Source organism: Pleurodeles waltl, chromosome 6 (genome assembly GCF_031143425.1).
Source record: "Pleurodeles waltl isolate 20211129_DDA chromosome 6, aPleWal1.hap1.20221129, whole genome shotgun sequence".
Lineage (NCBI taxonomy): Eukaryota > Metazoa > Chordata > Amphibia > Caudata > Salamandridae > Pleurodeles > Pleurodeles waltl.
This window is the reverse complement of record NC_090445.1, coordinates 1124550959-1124567338: the sequence shown is the minus strand read 5'-3', so window position 1 is coordinate 1124567338 and position 16380 is coordinate 1124550959. Positions and strand designations below refer to the sequence as shown.

General features: G+C 45.0%; 1 protein-coding gene across 3 annotated transcripts in view; it reads right to left on the bottom strand.

Moving 5' to 3' along the window:
* The window catches only part of SLC2A1 (solute carrier family 2 member 1), a 43703-nt gene extending 27543 nt beyond the window's left edge, over positions 1-16160 (bottom strand). The window contains exon 1 of one of the 3 annotated variants that reach the window (XM_069240311.1): positions 15611-16160. In XM_069240311.1, the coding sequence (XP_069096412.1) occupies positions 15611-15628 (18 nt within the window). In that variant the 5' untranslated portion in view covers positions 15629-16160. Of the gene's footprint in view, positions 1-7239; positions 7380-8314; positions 8435-15610 lie in introns of those variants that run through there. The other 2 variants (XM_069240312.1, XM_069240313.1) reach the window with 2 other exon arrangements.
* Positions 16161-16380: the final 220 nt, after the last annotated feature.

Here is a 16380-nt window from a genome sequence, read left to right as displayed (position 1 = left end):
AACTTAGGGAGGGTGCCCACAAGTTTCCAAAGACTTTTTCTGTGTCAAGAGGACTGGGATCTTTGGAAGTCAAACGTGGACCTCACTTAAGGGCATTAAAAGAAAAAAAGTGACAACATGCAGGGTCGACTGGCTTATAAGGCAACCAGGCAGTGCCGGACGTGCTGGTTTGACAGTTCAGTGTATGGGCCGGTTTTGTGGAAGTTGTGGGCAAGTTTTATAGCCTGGTAGGGAGAGTTTTTTTACTGTTGATTTCAATGATGTTACCATTTTCCGCTATCTGCTTTGCTAATAGGGGCCACTTTTATTTTGGTGTCCGGGCCAATTTTGTGTCCCAATCCAACCCTGATGTCCGCATGCAAATTAGTCTTGGTCCTGCTCCCAAAGGAATGGGACAGCCAGGACCGCCAGGCTGTACCCCAGTAGCAAGGACACTATGGCTCCTTGCAAGCAGGGAACATGGACCCTAATACTGCTCTTGGAGTAGTGAAACAGCTATTTTCAGGATTTATTGGGCCCGCCAGGGCTCAGGGTTGGAGTGCTACATCACCTGCTGCAAGATGGCCGCTGCTTGCCCTCCCCTCCGAGCAGGATCACCACCCCAGCCTCGTTTGGCCTTGTCAGTAGGGTGCAGCTTGGATCATGTAACAGTTTTAATTTGACACTTATGGGTGGACTGGGGTAATCTTTTGGGTGCTGAAAAAAGTGAAGGACCAAAAAGTAAACAAAGGCCTGAAAGACTTGTTAACTTTTGGTAGATGCTTCTTCCCCTTCTCTTCCTTTGCAGTACTAGATATGAGGCTGTTGCTAGACTGATGGAGGTCAAAGGGTCAAAACTCGGAGGTCATGAGGTCAAAGGGAGTGTGATATCCCTCGACTTACTGCAGGCGTTTTTGTAGAATCAACCTCACTGGTTAGAAATATTTCTTAAGCATTTTAGGACAGAGTGAAACAAAGACATTTTTAACCAGAGGATCTAGGAGTGTGTTTGCTATAATTTATTTCTGGAGAGGAGGAGGCAAGCAAAATTCCGTGTCTGCACAATCGTGATATCTCCACGAGGTACTTCCCTGAGACTGGGTTGGTCGCCACATTGATTACTGAGGTCGAGAAATGTTTTCCAAGCACTTCCCTGTCTTCTGCATCATCATCGCATCGCCTATTACTACACAGATACTGTCCCTTTGTTCTGAGAACAGTCACAATCCTTGTAAACAGAGACGCTTCAAACACAACAAAGCAGCATTGCGCCTGCACATAATTGTATGCACTCTGTGCTTTTCACATCTCCACTTCCAGTTTTACGTGTTTCTGTTCCTTGGGATATTTTTGTTTTATCTTCTATACTTTATCCTCCAGGTTTAGAGATACCTTAGTTTTCGTGTTTCATTTTATCTGTATTTGTTTTAGAAGGTGATTTGACAGCCTTTCGTGGTTAACATTGATTCGAATTGTGGGCTTTTTGAATCCTTATTCTAGTTTATCTCCTCTGTTTTATTTTATTTTGGAGTACTGGTCTGCTATCAAAACTGTGTCCGAATAAATCTGGCTTTTTAACTCTTCAATTTAAACCAGTGTTTTTTGGAGCGATGACACGCAAAACTGTAATTCAATAACAAAGCATACATTGGACAAACTAAGACTTCCAGTTTGTAAACTGAAATACGAGTTTTTTTCTGTTGGATTAACTTCTCTTGTGAGATTTGTATACAAGTGTAATTTCTTCCTACTTTGAGAACTATGCTAAGCCCCTGACAGAGAAAGCAACCTCAGAGAACAGGCCGTGATCTCTGTAGATGTGTTACAACAGTAAATATGGAAAGGTAAAGGTTGTATTTTGTTACTGCGGAAAGGAAAAGAAAATGCTGTAGTTTGTTTTGCTTAGTACACGTACCCAGTGTTCATCCACTCATATTATTTTGTCACTTTTCCGTTTAAAATGCAGATGTTGACAAATCGGAGTGTAGTCAAATAAGAATAATGCTTATGCAGAGGCAAAAATATTTCATATACAAGTATATTTATTGGAATATCCGTCAGGAAGTAACAATAAAGTTAAAATATTTAATTTCCGTATAAAAATGTTTTACCCCTTTCAAAAAAGTTATTGTAGAAAAAAGTGAACCCTCAAGTTCATACGGTTTTGCTACCTGAAAAAAGAGTGCACAGAATGTTCAAGTATTAATCTGGCTGATCTTTATGATCATACACAATCCAGCCACACTTCCTAAAAATCTGATCAGTTACAAGCGTGTACATTATCACTGTTAAGTGTTCGGTTTTCCAGCAAGGAATGAATAAATTGTTGGGGTTAAGTGGTGTAACCTTTATTGAAGATCTCCCCAGCAGAATATAAAGGTCACAGATATTCTTATAGAGAAGCCTTCGTGAAGCACTTTGCAACTATAGGTGAAATATGAATTCACTGTCTTATAGGAGATTTCATTACCTATAACTACACAAACCACTAAAGAAATAATATGCCTTTATAATATTTTGGCAACACAACAAAATCTACTAAATCCTTCCCTTTTCAAAGCTCTCCAACAAGAATTCAGAATCCACAGAAGGAAAATTGGTGAAATATGTTCTTCAGAATAAGAGCAACTAATGCACTAGGAAGAAAAATACACACAAAATTACCAGTGCTAGGTCTAATTTAGGTTAGGTGTGACTTCATTCAGTAACACCCTGTAATTAAAGGCTTTGCTCAGAGGTTTCCTCTACCAGTTTGCATTGTCTTTACAATCCTGGGAGAGGACAGCACATTCTAAAGAGTGATGATGCTGTATAGTTAGGCCTGGGAATCATATGCTCGATACCTGAATGGTGGATTCCTCTCATTCAAAATTGATCGACAAGAGGATTGCAACAAATCATGCCCTGATGCCTGTGTTTCCACAAGTTGGCAAAGCCAGGTCTTATGAGCCTTGGTATTCAGCCATAACTCCATCACTGACTAAATGAAACCCTGTCTCTCACTTATGCATCCGTGCTTCCTTGTCCTATTATCTTCCCCAAAGTATCCCTGGTTTTAGTAACAGTAAAGTTGCTTATTTGGGGTTTTTGTTTTACTGTACTGTCTATTGCAGGTGGCCTCACCGTTATTTTACCCAGTTGATACAAAATGTATGAAAATCTCCTAAAGCCGGTATTTTCCCCTTTATCATTACATAGTTTAAACAGTAAATATAAGATGAAAGCACTTTAAAATGTTCTCTAATGCTGCCTTTATGACCCAGAAGGATACTTACGGTACACAAAAATAGAAAAGCTATGTTCAAATTAATACAGAAGAATGTATAGAAAGGTTTGTTTAAGTATATGTTTCAGCCTTTGCAGAATCAAAAATGGCGAACAAATGGACGTAAATGTATTTGGGAAAGGGAGCAGGATAAGTAGAAGTCGGCTAGGCCATGATGCAGTCTTGTGACCGGCTGAACACATATGCCTAAAGTGGACATATTCCCACCATAAGTTATCGTGGCTTGATTGCAGCTTGGGCAATAGAGGATACACAGACCAAGGCCACTGAGGCAGGAACCGGCTCACCTCTCTTGCTACAGTTGAAACTTGTGACCTGCAGATGATATTACATAACGTCCCATCTACCGAGTGCATTAACCTGCTGAGCTTTGGGGCTGACATTCGAACCTTTGGCCAGCACAGGATTACAACTCTGCCGCAAAAGTGGCCAGAGGAGCTCTTACTAGCTCTTGTATGAGCGAAACTCTTTTCTGACCGGCGGCTCTTAAACAGAACAAACACCGCTGAACGCCCTCTTTGCCAACGGGTAGTGCTCATGTTTATATTCTACTGAAAATATACCCTTAACACGAGCGATAATTTATTCCTCTCGGGGCTACCGCGCTTTTATTTTTTATATCTGCAGTACAGTTATCTGCATTTCTTGAAATGCAAAGAGACCTGGAGCAGTCCTTATGTATCGGTGTCTGTGTGTTTATAAAGTCTGTCCTTCGGCCTACACACGCGGCCTTGTGCGCCTCTCCTTCCCCTCCCCAGACTTCCGGGAGGCTCGCTGATAAGAGCCAATGGGATTGGAGCTTCCCGCTCAGCACCGCCGCTTCTCCGGCGCATTTCACCTTTCCCCTACATACCAGGGTATAGCTGGCCGCGGGGGAGGGGGGTTACAGCACCTCGCTCTGTTCTACCTTCCCTCCCCCACCCTCCCGAACAGGAAGTGCATGCGACCTGACGGACGCCCTGTGAGGCGGAGGGCACATGCAGAACACTCAGGTCGCGGAAAAGGTGCTGCATCATCGTGATTGCAGCAACAAAGATCCCTCATTTTGCGCTTTCCTGCATGCTGCCCCCTTCCATTAACCAGCGATTTTATATGCTAAAACAAAGCCGAGTCTCCCTTGAGACCTACTATCGGTAGCGTGGTATGTAATGGATGTCCCGAAACAACTACCCCTTCGTAGAACACCCTCGTTCTAAAGGATTTCATTAACGAGCTTAAACAGGTTCCTTGCTTGAGCCTGAAAAAAATGCAAGCTTGTTCTTTGTTCGACGTCGTTGAAAATAATTTGAATTTCTGTGGACAATAGTAACACGCGCGATTATAGCGCCTGACGCCCCTTCCATGGACGTCATTTGTGGGTCCCTGTGCTACCCCTGGCACTGCTTTTGTGACCCCTGGCCCCAGAGGTGGTACTTTCGGTGCCAGGAACACAGAGGCAGTTGTGGCATCATTCTATTTATTTTCTGTCCATTTTTTATTGCATTAACAGTGAATAGTGTAATATTTTTCGTGTGTTTATGTGAGAGTGAAGTAAGTGTCAATTTGAGTGTTTGTGTAAGGATGTGTGTGTGAGTGAACGTGGAGGTCAAAGGGCATGTGTGGTCACTTCTACTACCCCTGGCATTTCGGTGAATTTACGTCCATGGCCCCTTCGATTGATTTACAAGCTATATTAAAGATGAGACTTTAGGCAAAAGTGGAGGGGCAGTTTTTGTTCCGCTATTGAATACGGAACCAACAAACGCTATATTCCTGCTTCACTCCTCGGTCACACTGTGTGATACTGCCCAGATCAGTGCGGTTTTTCTTCCCTCGGTCCTGAAAACGAATTTGACCTGCTATGTAAGAGGATTCATGCTATGGACTGAGGTGGATGGCAGCTCTCTTTCTCGCTGCTGCTGTAACAGAAATGGAGCCCCTCCCTGCCGAGCCCTGCCCCAACAATGAGGAAGTGTAACGTGTCACGGCAAATGTTCCACGCACCTGCCAGCTGACGCCGGTGCCCTGCTGAAATATTTACTCACACGTCATGGCTACTTGTCGCCTTTAAAACAGTTATGTCCGGATTGCAGTATGGGGTGAGCTGGACTCCTTGAGGTCAGTGAGTTTAACAGGACTCACATTAAAACTGAAAACCTGGCCAAAGCTCTTTTGTCACAGTGCACTTATAATGTGACATAGGTTTCTCCGGGCGACAATTTACAGGGAGGGGGAGAAGGGGAGAGAGAGGTTTTTTTTTTTTTATAAAAGGTGCTAAATGAGACAAGGCTCTTCGGAGTTGAAACTCGTTTGTGTTTGTTGAAGTGGATTAAATAGTTATTATTTTGGAGAAACTGAGTTCAGTGATTACATATATACATATAGTCAATTCAGATCAATCATTCTCTACAAATTGGGCATCCAAGATTGAATGAATATTTATTGTTTCATTTACTTAAAATTGGCACGCACTGGGCGTCTACGAGACGAGTTTGTTTTCAGATTGCAGGTGTATCTGATGACTGCCAGACCGGCGCTTGTTAGGAGAAGGCTGCATTAAAAATCCTCAGCAGCCCAAGAGGATCAATGCTCTATGTTTGCAGAGTAACTGGTGTATTAGCAAGGTCGGTAGTGAACCTTTTAAGATATGTTTAAGGATACTGGCATGATCTTGCCATCAAAATGTAAAGCACTACAAAGGTGATTACCGGCATTGCTCAATGTCACCATTGAGTGTGTACATTGGGTGAGTATAGTCCAAGACCAGGTATTTTTCAGAGCTATTTACTTTAATCTCAGGGCATATGCACTAAACTACAGTGGGCTTTCAACAAAAAATGCGTGCATTCTTAAGGTCTGCACAACACAATGCTGTTTACTGCCCCACCCTGTTCACCACAATTCAGTGTAACCCCAGAGACTTCACAGAACAATATTATGCACCATCTGCTGTGTCATCGGGATCTGCAGTATAATGTTATGCACTGGCTTTGTCGTTCCGCCACAGTTTGCATGCTAAAGGATTTTGTACTGGGCCGAACGGGGTCTTGGTTGGGTCTGCTCACTATAGTGATATGTAACGCCATTGCCTGCACGCTACAGTGGTGTGAGTGCATAGTATTTTCACAATTCGGTGTATTCTGAGGCTCAACGGCACACCCCTGCTTCGTGGTTTTTGTTATCCAGGGCATCCACATGCTTCGCTCTCTGTCTCAAATGGAGAATTCAACGTTCAGATACCCCGCGACCTAGGCGCTAAATGAGTGGCGCAGGCCACATACTTGTCTGCTAGTAGTAAGTATTGTTTTGAATAAACATCATTGGTTAGTCACGATCACTGCTACTGAGGAGCGAGCTGCTCGCCAGGCCCTGGTAGACCACGTTACTCGCTTCTAAAACAGGAAAACACTAAATACTTCGGGTTATTCCATAACAGGAAGGAGACAGTGCAGGCCAGTAGCTTTCTGGGTGTGGTTCTTCCGACTTAACCCCAGGAAGTGTGAAGAACTTAGAAACCAGCCCGTGTTTTCGGATATTATTGTCACCAGGAACAGGAGTCGTTTTTAGTGCAGACAGTTCCCAGGCTGACCCCCGTGCACCGAGACACGATGGTGTAGTCCTGGGTGCCTCAGGAGTTTCTGGTACCACCGAAGGTGCGGGCGTCTAGTTGTTAACGACGGAGGTTTTAGGATAAACCACGTTATAATTACATTATAAGGGCGAACAGATATTTGGAACTATAGTCAAAATTAGACTTTGCCACCCGCCGCTTCTCTGGCATTTGGGCCTTTAGGCATTTGGAGGCGTGATGACATCTTCTTCCTTGGCTGCCATGATCTACAACTACCTAAAATTGCCTTATCCTAGAACACTTGTGTTTTTCTGTGCCTTGTTTCCCATTTTCCCAAAATTTGGGAATGCCTAGGAACTCCCCAACTCTGCCGACTCTAAAAACTGAACTCTGATAATAAATAAATAAATGGGAAAATACTCACCGTTGTCCTCTCCGGAGCCCGAGAGCAATGTATGGCTAGTGACTTTTACTCTCTCTGTTTAAGTCCGCAGAGAACAGCAATCTAGGTCAGCATTTTCTTCATCAGGCCCTCCAAGACGTCACGCACTAAAAGAGGCAAGCCTGACGGCATGGACGTCATTTCACCGAAACTCCAGGGGTAGCGACAATGACATCCACTTTCACTCACACACCTTCTTACACATACACACAAATCCACACTCTCTCACACACAAACACTCTCACCCACAAGCACGCACACATCGTTCATTCAAAAGCATTTATTACTTGTCTCAGCTGCCATGGAAGGGCATATTCCAGTTAATTGTACTACATTTTTATTACACTAAATGTGAATAACTGTATTATTCGCTATTAGTCTAATAAGAAAATTACAGAAAGCAAAGAGAGCGGGCCCCAAATGACATTCATAAGGACATCCACTGAATTTGTCACATCTGAAGCAAAGGGTCGCAAAGGCATTGCCAGGGGTAGGAAAGAGCAACTCAGGGGGTCGCAGTTGCGACTTCTGGCGACCCCTAAATTACGTTCATGCCTGCCGGAGGTTCCAACCTGCAGAAAAATGTCCACTGCCCGTCACTCTGTTATTATTTGGGAAATAATGTAAAATGTCAACTAAAGTTGTCCATACACAGTAGGGAAAGGGGTAACAGTAGTCGCCTGACATCATAGCAGCCGACAAGAGGTCGTGGCATCTGTTTTACAGGGACTATTGCAACCCTATGTAGCAAACACAGATTCAATCACAAGGCGCTAGTCTCAGGTTTGATGACACGGAAGCGTGAACTTAAAATGGAGGTAGAAACATCTGACGAAGCTGGCGCGGGACTAATACATTATCCAAACAAAGTGTAAACATTTAGCTATTTCAGTGGCCTGGCTGCCTTCTGCCCGCGCAAACACCGCTGTGTTCAGTAACTAATGACGACAGGCTGTTGGGCCTTAAAAAACCGACTGCAGTCGCAGTCAAAGGGTGGGGATTGCTGCATGCCAACAACTGCATAGTCCTGATTCCGAATCACGCCTCTTTCACTCACCACGCTACACTTCCTCTCGGTCCTGCGGCTTCTTTTTCACCTCTGCTTTCTCCCTATGTCTGTTTTCTTCTCTTTTCCCTCCTTCCTCAGTGACGTGGATGTATTTCTTGTTCTGGAGCAGTCTGGTGACGAGAAATAAGTACCAACAACCAATCGGCACAAATTAAGCTCTATATAGCTTCCTAGTGAGTAGGCTGTGTTTGGTTGCTAGAGTGTGGGGTTCTTTTTGCGAACTACGTGGGAAGTGTTACGTGACAAGAGGGCGGAGCTAAAAAGAGAATGATAAACTTACTTTAAGGTCAATTGCAGCTTTTCCACCCAGGACATTGTCCTCCCTCGAAGCCCTTCATAATGGGCTGCCAGCAATAAAGACGTGCTTTCATGCCGCTGGGCTAAGAGGGCAGAGGTCATTGTTCATCCTCGGCTCGGGTATTCTGCTAAATCTGAGGTGGGAAGGCTATAATCCAGCACCTAGGCCTGCGAGGTCTTGAGATCGGCAGATGGCCTGGGGTCGTTAAGGTCATGGGAGCCTCACCCACTGTTCCTTTCCTTATCTTTTCGCACCAATCAAGGATGTGATTAGCACAACAGTGGCGCCATCCAATGGCCACCTTGGCCCCACCCCCACCTGTTCCCGCTGACCCCCGAGCCCTTTTATGACCTCCTGATCTTAAACAGAATGTGCCTTCCCCCTCCCGCTGCTTTCTGAAAAGCACAGCTGGCAAGCTCGGAGGCTTGTCAGAAAAGTGTGGGGTGGTGAGGGTTGGGGCGTGTTGGATGGAGGGAATCCGAAACCTGGTAGCGGGGGTTGGAGGCGAAGAAGGGGCAGCGGAGGGGGTGGGGCGCCTCTTTTAAAAAAAAATACCTTGCTGACCTCGCTTAATTCATGTATTGCTGTCAACTCTCCTCGTCATGATGGGATCTATCGCTCTTTCCTGGTTTGGGAAAAAAACGGAGGAGTCCTGTGAATTGTAGTTTAATGATTCACATTGGTAGTTAATATTGGTCCCGAAAAACACATATTTTTTAATCGCATCCGTGTGACATGCGGCCTCGTTAAAAGCCACACATACAACCTGGCCAAGCAGCGTTCCTTTTGTAAAGTCGTGGAATATACTGTATACAAACAATAGCGGGGACAAGTCCTTATCCTGTAAGGCCCTTATATTGTAATGGGTTACGAGGCCCAGACGGCTGTAGGCCCTTGGATCGGCGTTTCAAAGGCTGCTTCTCTAAACTGTGATACAGTGAGCAACGAGACGTAAGCAGATCAACACAGAAACCCCAGCAGCCCGGATACTGTCTCTTTTACATCGAACATATATTTGCTCTTTATCTGCTCCTAAGCGCTCAGAAAAGAAAAACAAAAGCTATCAAGATTAAAAAAACACAGTTTCAGAGGATCACCCGCTTTTAGTCACGCGGCGGAGCCAGAACCGGAAGCAAACAGATGCTCCCAAACCCGAAAACGATAATTTAGTGACAGATTTGTCTGAATCAGTTGAAATGTGATAAATGCTAATCACCGCTGTGTCGGAACTGTTGGGTTATTTTCCGCAATTTTGCGTGGTAGCCAACAAACCTGTAACATTTTTTAAACCCAGTTGGATTCGTTTTTTTTAACCAGTTTCAGGGAGATATACAGAAAAAGGGGACTGAGAATCGTTAAAGTTGACACCCTCGAATTCATGCATACGTTGGTTGTCAAATCTGAACACATTATACTATTAGAACCAGGGGCCACTGATATTGGGCAGACTGGAGCGGTTCAGTTTTTGCTAAATTTTGCAATGAGGTTCGGACCCTAGATTCGGAGACAAATAGAAAAAAACAATAAAAAAGGTACTCTGTGATCTTGTGAAAATAATAGCGAATGGCGTGTGACAAATGGAAGAACATTACGTGTAAATTGATGCCACAATCATGCACCTGCGGCCTTTCATGATGCCCAGGTGGAGGTCTTATTTTCATTTCATGTCTTCCTGTATTCCGCCTACATGTGTTAGATGTAATTTAAAAGGCGCCACTGGACCCACGCCAAACATCCTTCACAGAGTGGCGTAACGAAACAGGAAGCCCCCCTTACACACTACATGCTCCCCCCCCCACCCCAACCCCTCTCCGCGGACTCACTCAGGCCAGGTGCTGTGCTGAGGGGACCTGTGAAGCTGCCTTCCCTCCCCCTTCGGACCGGGAGAGGGCCTTTGTTACGCCCACGTCCTCACATTCATACATCTATTTATTTTTCAGCACGGGCTCAGCGGTGAAATATAAATAAGTTTGTTTCACCTTACAAAGTGCTCTCTTGTAGCTAAGGGATGAGCAGACACACACTCGCTCGCGATAAGTAAGCAGGTCACGACATGAGAGAGCTGTAATCACAAAATATGGGTGAGAAGTTATGAGTGATGGGTCACGAGTAAAGAGTGGCGGGGCCTTCGCGTTGAATGTCCCCAAAAAACCATAGGTCTCGACGGAGAAGCCGTTCCATGACCTAAAGGGCTTTTAAACTCTGGAATACTCTCCCGCCGGAGCTTCGTCTACTTAGCCACAAATTGTCTTTTTTGTAAGGCTTTGAAAACATGGCTATTTAGGACTTAGTTCGGGGGATGGCCGGTAGCCTGTAATGTCTGATTTAGCGCTGGGAGGCCTTCTGGTAGCCATGCGCTATATAACACAACTAAACTATTAAGGAATGAAAACACACGTAAGAATAGGCGATTGTAGACTGGGATCCGATGTCAAGACGGAATGATTTAACGTTGGACGTTGTGACACAAGGAATGATTGTGGACTGGCCTCCGATGTCCTAAGAGACAAACATGAAACGACCACAGTTGCCACGTGAGAATTGTGGACGGGTCAATGATGTCTTAAAAAATGAACGTGGAAAGGGCATGCACGTCACACATGATGGGTGGGGGAGGAGGAGGAGGGAGGAGGGAGGGCGGCACAGGTGTTACACGAGACAACTGGGGAGTGAGAAGTGATGTCACAAGAGACGAGTGGAAAGTGTACCCTCATGTCATAAAAGCCGAATGTGAGGTCTAACGTCATATACATATCAAGAGAGGTGTGTCTAGTCGGCCTTCCTGTGACAAGAGATGGATGAATCTGTGACAAGACCACGGATGAAGGAAGCAGAGATGACGGCAGCCACTAGAGGCTGAGTTGGAAATGTGTACTAGTGCCAGGACAGACAGACCAAAACCTGTATTGATGTAGTATGTGTGTGGGTGTTTAGGCCCAAGAACTCAGATTTACACTCAGGTTATAGTCACTCATCGGAATGGAAAATTAAGCATTGCAGCCCTTTTCTTACCAGAAACAGTGTCTATCGTTGCAACAGCAGAACGTTCCTATCTGCCTCTGACCTCGGAGATGTCTTACTGTTTACCTAATAAGGTCTCATTCTGTGCTTGAGGCGGTGTTGAGCTGCCAAGACAGCTCTTTCTCCATTCATATCGAAGAAACAACCCGATTCACAAAATGCTAAGCTAAGACTTACGCTTATGTACGACTCAACTTTAAGATGTTTCCTGGTTTCCAAAACAATAAAGAGCGAAGCAGAAAAAAAGTATGCTTTATGTGATTTTGTATAACATAACCCTGCCCAAAAGGCAATGTTTTAAATGGACAAGACTGAAAGAATGATGGATTAGACTGGGGGGGAAACTAAGAAGGTCCGACTATGCATCCTCAAATGCCTAGAGGAAAGTCAGTCTGGTCTCACCAGTAGGTTGCTACCTTTCTCAGAAAAAAAGCATACCAGCCATGTGCATACTTTTGGGTATTTGGACCCACCAGCTGTTTGTTTTCGTTTTTAAAAGAGTATTTACTCTTCTGTTTGCATAATGAATCACTTACAAATGATTTACACATCACGCCAATAATTTAAAGTGAATCGTTCATGTGTTTTCTATTTTACATTTATATTACTAAAGAGAAAAATGCCGGATTACACTGCCATAAAAATACAGGCCATGCCAGTTACATACTGGGCATGTGGCAACCTTATTCTATCTAGACAGACTATGGTCACTGACTGCTTTGCAGGTTCAGGCTGTGAACCATTCCTACCATCTCATTTGTATTGGCATGTTTAGATATCTCCCCAAAACTTTAAAGGTAAAACCTATCGTTAGGGGCGTAGCTTGGGCAGTAGGGCTTGGGGTGGGCTTCAGATTTTCCGACAATTACGCTGGCATGTCTTTTTAATCATTATATGAGAAGTAGCTCATGAAGGGGGCATAAGGGCCAGTGGAAAGGAAAAGGAGTGCGGATAGCTATGGGTACCTAAAACACGGTATTGTGTAAAATAGCCATGTTTTAAGACCTTCAAAACAGGGACAAGAGTGCGTGTGTGGGCTTTAGTATTTAAAAATCCTAGATTAAATTGAACAGACTCTTATCAACTGGACTAAAACCTCTTATCAACAACTAGTTTAGTAAATAATACATTTATGGGCGTAACATCCCAAATACCACATCACCCCCACCCAAAGCTAGGCCTCTGTATAATATAGCAACAAGTTGCCTCAGAACAAATACAAGTTATACAGTCATTGGTCTGCAGAGAAATATGTTTCCTCGCACGCAGAGCTGGCAGTCAATAAATATACATATTTGCATCATGGTGTAGGCTAAGGAATTTCTGACACTGATTTATCCCTACAGCAAGTCCTTCATAAGGTCTGTTCGCTTAAGCACGGCGCGCGATATACTGACAGTCATATGCGTCTTTCTGCTGCACAGCCTGCCAGGAAACTCCTCGGTTTAGCAATTGGCTGAACCTGTGACGTCACTGCTTAACTAAGCTAGAGCAAGCCTGTAAGAAATAGCTACACATTTCCCGTGGCACACTGCGCGTTAGGGTCTCACTGGCCAATCCCTGCTTCAGCACAAATCCCGAAGGCGCACACCAACTCCATCTTCTTGAAGATGCTGCATCCTTTCCAGACTACGCACGTCAGAGACGCAACGCCTGGCCCCGCCTGACCTGCGCCGTCACGCACGCACGGTCTGTGTATGTTGCCGTTACTACGAAACCTGTCTAAAAATATCGCAGCAACAAGTTGCAATTGAAGACGAACCGTAATGTTAATGAAGAGGCAGCTACCATGTATCCCCATCCGAGCATGGATTAAAAATCATAGTCTCCCCCGTCTCTGCAGTGAGTAGAACGCAAGGAAATGCACAACAAGATGGCTCACACAGGGAAAATACGAAGGAGCCCGCTACGGAAACGATTTCCTCCTATGATTCCACAGAAGTTGTAAACCTGGTAGGGGTGTTGGAAAGTGTACATTCGAACAATCAGAAACTTCAAATAAAGACCTTACATACTTTCATCACGTTCGCCACTGTAGTGTATAAGATTCATAAATATGTCTTAGCTACACTGTCAATGTCCTGTTATGTCACCCCCTCCTGTCACGGTACTGATATACCACCACCACCGCCGTCCCTCCAAAAAGAGACTAAACAACTTCTGTTGCCTCCTTTTTGATGGTTCATTGCACTTATGCTTAGAAGGCCCTTTCTGCCTTGTCTCCCCAGTAATGTAGGTAATCAGAGTGTATCGTAGCCCAGACACATGAGTGAGTAGCTCCTCCAGGCCAAGTTCCATCTTTGCCGTCCGAAACTTGACCAGCTTTTAGAACAGGTAAAATCACTACACATCCAACAACACAAAATACGAACTGGACTGGGGGAGCCATTCGCGCATCGATCTGGGAGCACTATGTCAGCCTGGGTCTTTTAGCCTGCAATGGTCTATAAAACAGGTCAAGAAGTGTTGGATAATATAACCCACGACAGTTTACATCGCAATAAATATATTAAACTGTCAACAAGCATTGTTATTGTTATTCTCACTTATATGTCCTCAGCCAATCATTTTGGCTCCGACATGTATTTTTTTTCACCATTGCTCATCTAATTTCCTTCGCTTATTTCTTTAGTAAACGTATACATTTTCTTCAAAAGTGCCTGTGCTCTTCCATGCATTACGCGTTAAACGTCCGATCCCAGTCTGGCACCGCTCGAGATTTGGTACCTTCTCATCCCTCAGACATTTGGGTGGTGACCTTGGGATTAGGGCAGGCGGAGCGTTGCGGAAGATTTGAACCTCTGGATGGACGATTTCTCCCGTAGTCTTCACCCCTCCCCAAAACACATTTCTACGTCCAGGTGCCCCCGACCACAAGCTCAAAGCGCGAAGGCAAGAAATAAAAGAGCCAGGATGGCAGTTTGCAGTTGTCCCATCAGTTGGTGTTTCAATCGCGCTGCTCCTCATCATCAGCAACAAAGGCAGCGGCACAGCAAGGGTAGCCTGGGCCATAATGCAAGAATGGGCACTGAGGCCCCCATGCGCTCACCTTTAGTTGAAAACCAAAAAAAAACAGTCGCTAATTAGGGTAACGTGGTCTTCACATCTGTGTGCAACCGGTGCCACTGCACTGGGCGCACCCGCAAAAAGGCCGCACAGCAAAGAAGCAGAGAGGTTACAATAGGCACCAAGGGCTGCCCACCCAACGCGGCATTATTAAGGAGTAATTCATGCACGGCGCTATGCCTGGTCCTCGGGACTTGGTCCAGTAAATGACCTATAAATAATGGTGCCTGGAGGATATTGGGCTCGCGCTGTGCTTCACCTATGTCATAAGAAAGGCAATATAACATGATAGTCTCCTATAACCGAACATTGGCAGGAGACGCTTAGCATTGTATGGAAGTACACAACACAGCGTAACATTGTGCAGCAAAACATAACACAATATTTGACATAACGCTCCATTCCCACATAGCAAGAGATAGTAAAAAACTTAGCAAAACAAAATGTACCACAGCATAACATGGCGCTGAAAACAGTAGCAGGCAACAAGACGTCCTCAGAGAACATGTTAAGCATTGCAATTGTCCGCGGGTAAAAAAAAAACAAAAAAAACGGGCTTGATGCCATGACTCATACTGAGCCTCTGAAAAATATCAGAGCGGGTAAATTTCCATTAACATTTCTTCCCCACTCATTCCGCACACGGGTCCTCTTCAGGGCCCACGCTCTTTTTCGTCTATCAGATTAACATTTGCTTCATCGACTTCATACAGTGACTTGTCTTCTACAGTGACGTCTTCATGTGATAGATGTGTCAAATTACAAAACGAATAAGAAAAATACGCTAGTTAGAATTCTACATAACGTTGTTTTACACTTTAGCGTTGCTACAACTGTTGTGTATATGGGAATATTAATAATACCATATTTAATAAAGGGATTACTTCCCCATGGCTCACCTTACTTCCTGACTCCATGCTGCAGCTCACGCTCTTCGCACGGGCCGGGAGATCCTGGTAACCTGTCCGGTCGTCGCTAATATAGCGCTCTATGCACAATTAAACTCCTCTTCCCCGTCCTCGGTATCCTCAAAGCAGAAAGAGGTGATAAAGCCTCGTTTAAAAACTACCTTCTGTATATAATCTGCCCACAGTGCGGGTTTTCCGGTGCCCTGAGTTATTCGCGCCTGTAGAGAACGCCCAGTGGTGAGAAGGGCGCGCGCCACACCTGGCTTGTGGTCAGAGAAGCAGCGCAAAGAGGCCGGTCACAAATTCGGAGTCTTCCTCTTGCACATGTGATGTACAGCTGCAGTGAAATCTAGTCTGCCGGCTGGCAGGACTGGTTTATACGCCGAGGCCACGCCCCCGTCGCACACGATTGGTCTTCAGGCACCAAACCCCCTTGCCTTTCTGGGTGCGCCAGGGAGGTGGGTCCAGACGTCCCACTGCCTAGCCTGTCACCCGATGCCTCCCTCACCCTTTCCTGCTTCACAAAGTGAGCTTGTTCTGTTCTTTCCTCTTGCATTCCTGCTTGCTGTGTTTTTTTTGCAATAGGTACCCGGATGACGCAGGTGCAGAGGAAGACTCATGGTTTTATTTAGTGATATTGAAAAGGAGGGGGAATGGGACAGAAGGTGAGAGCGTGGTGCACGATGCCACCACAGCTTCCTTGCTAAATTGGTAACTTAAATCTTTCACGCAGTCAACGCCTCGTCTCGGGTACTCAGCGC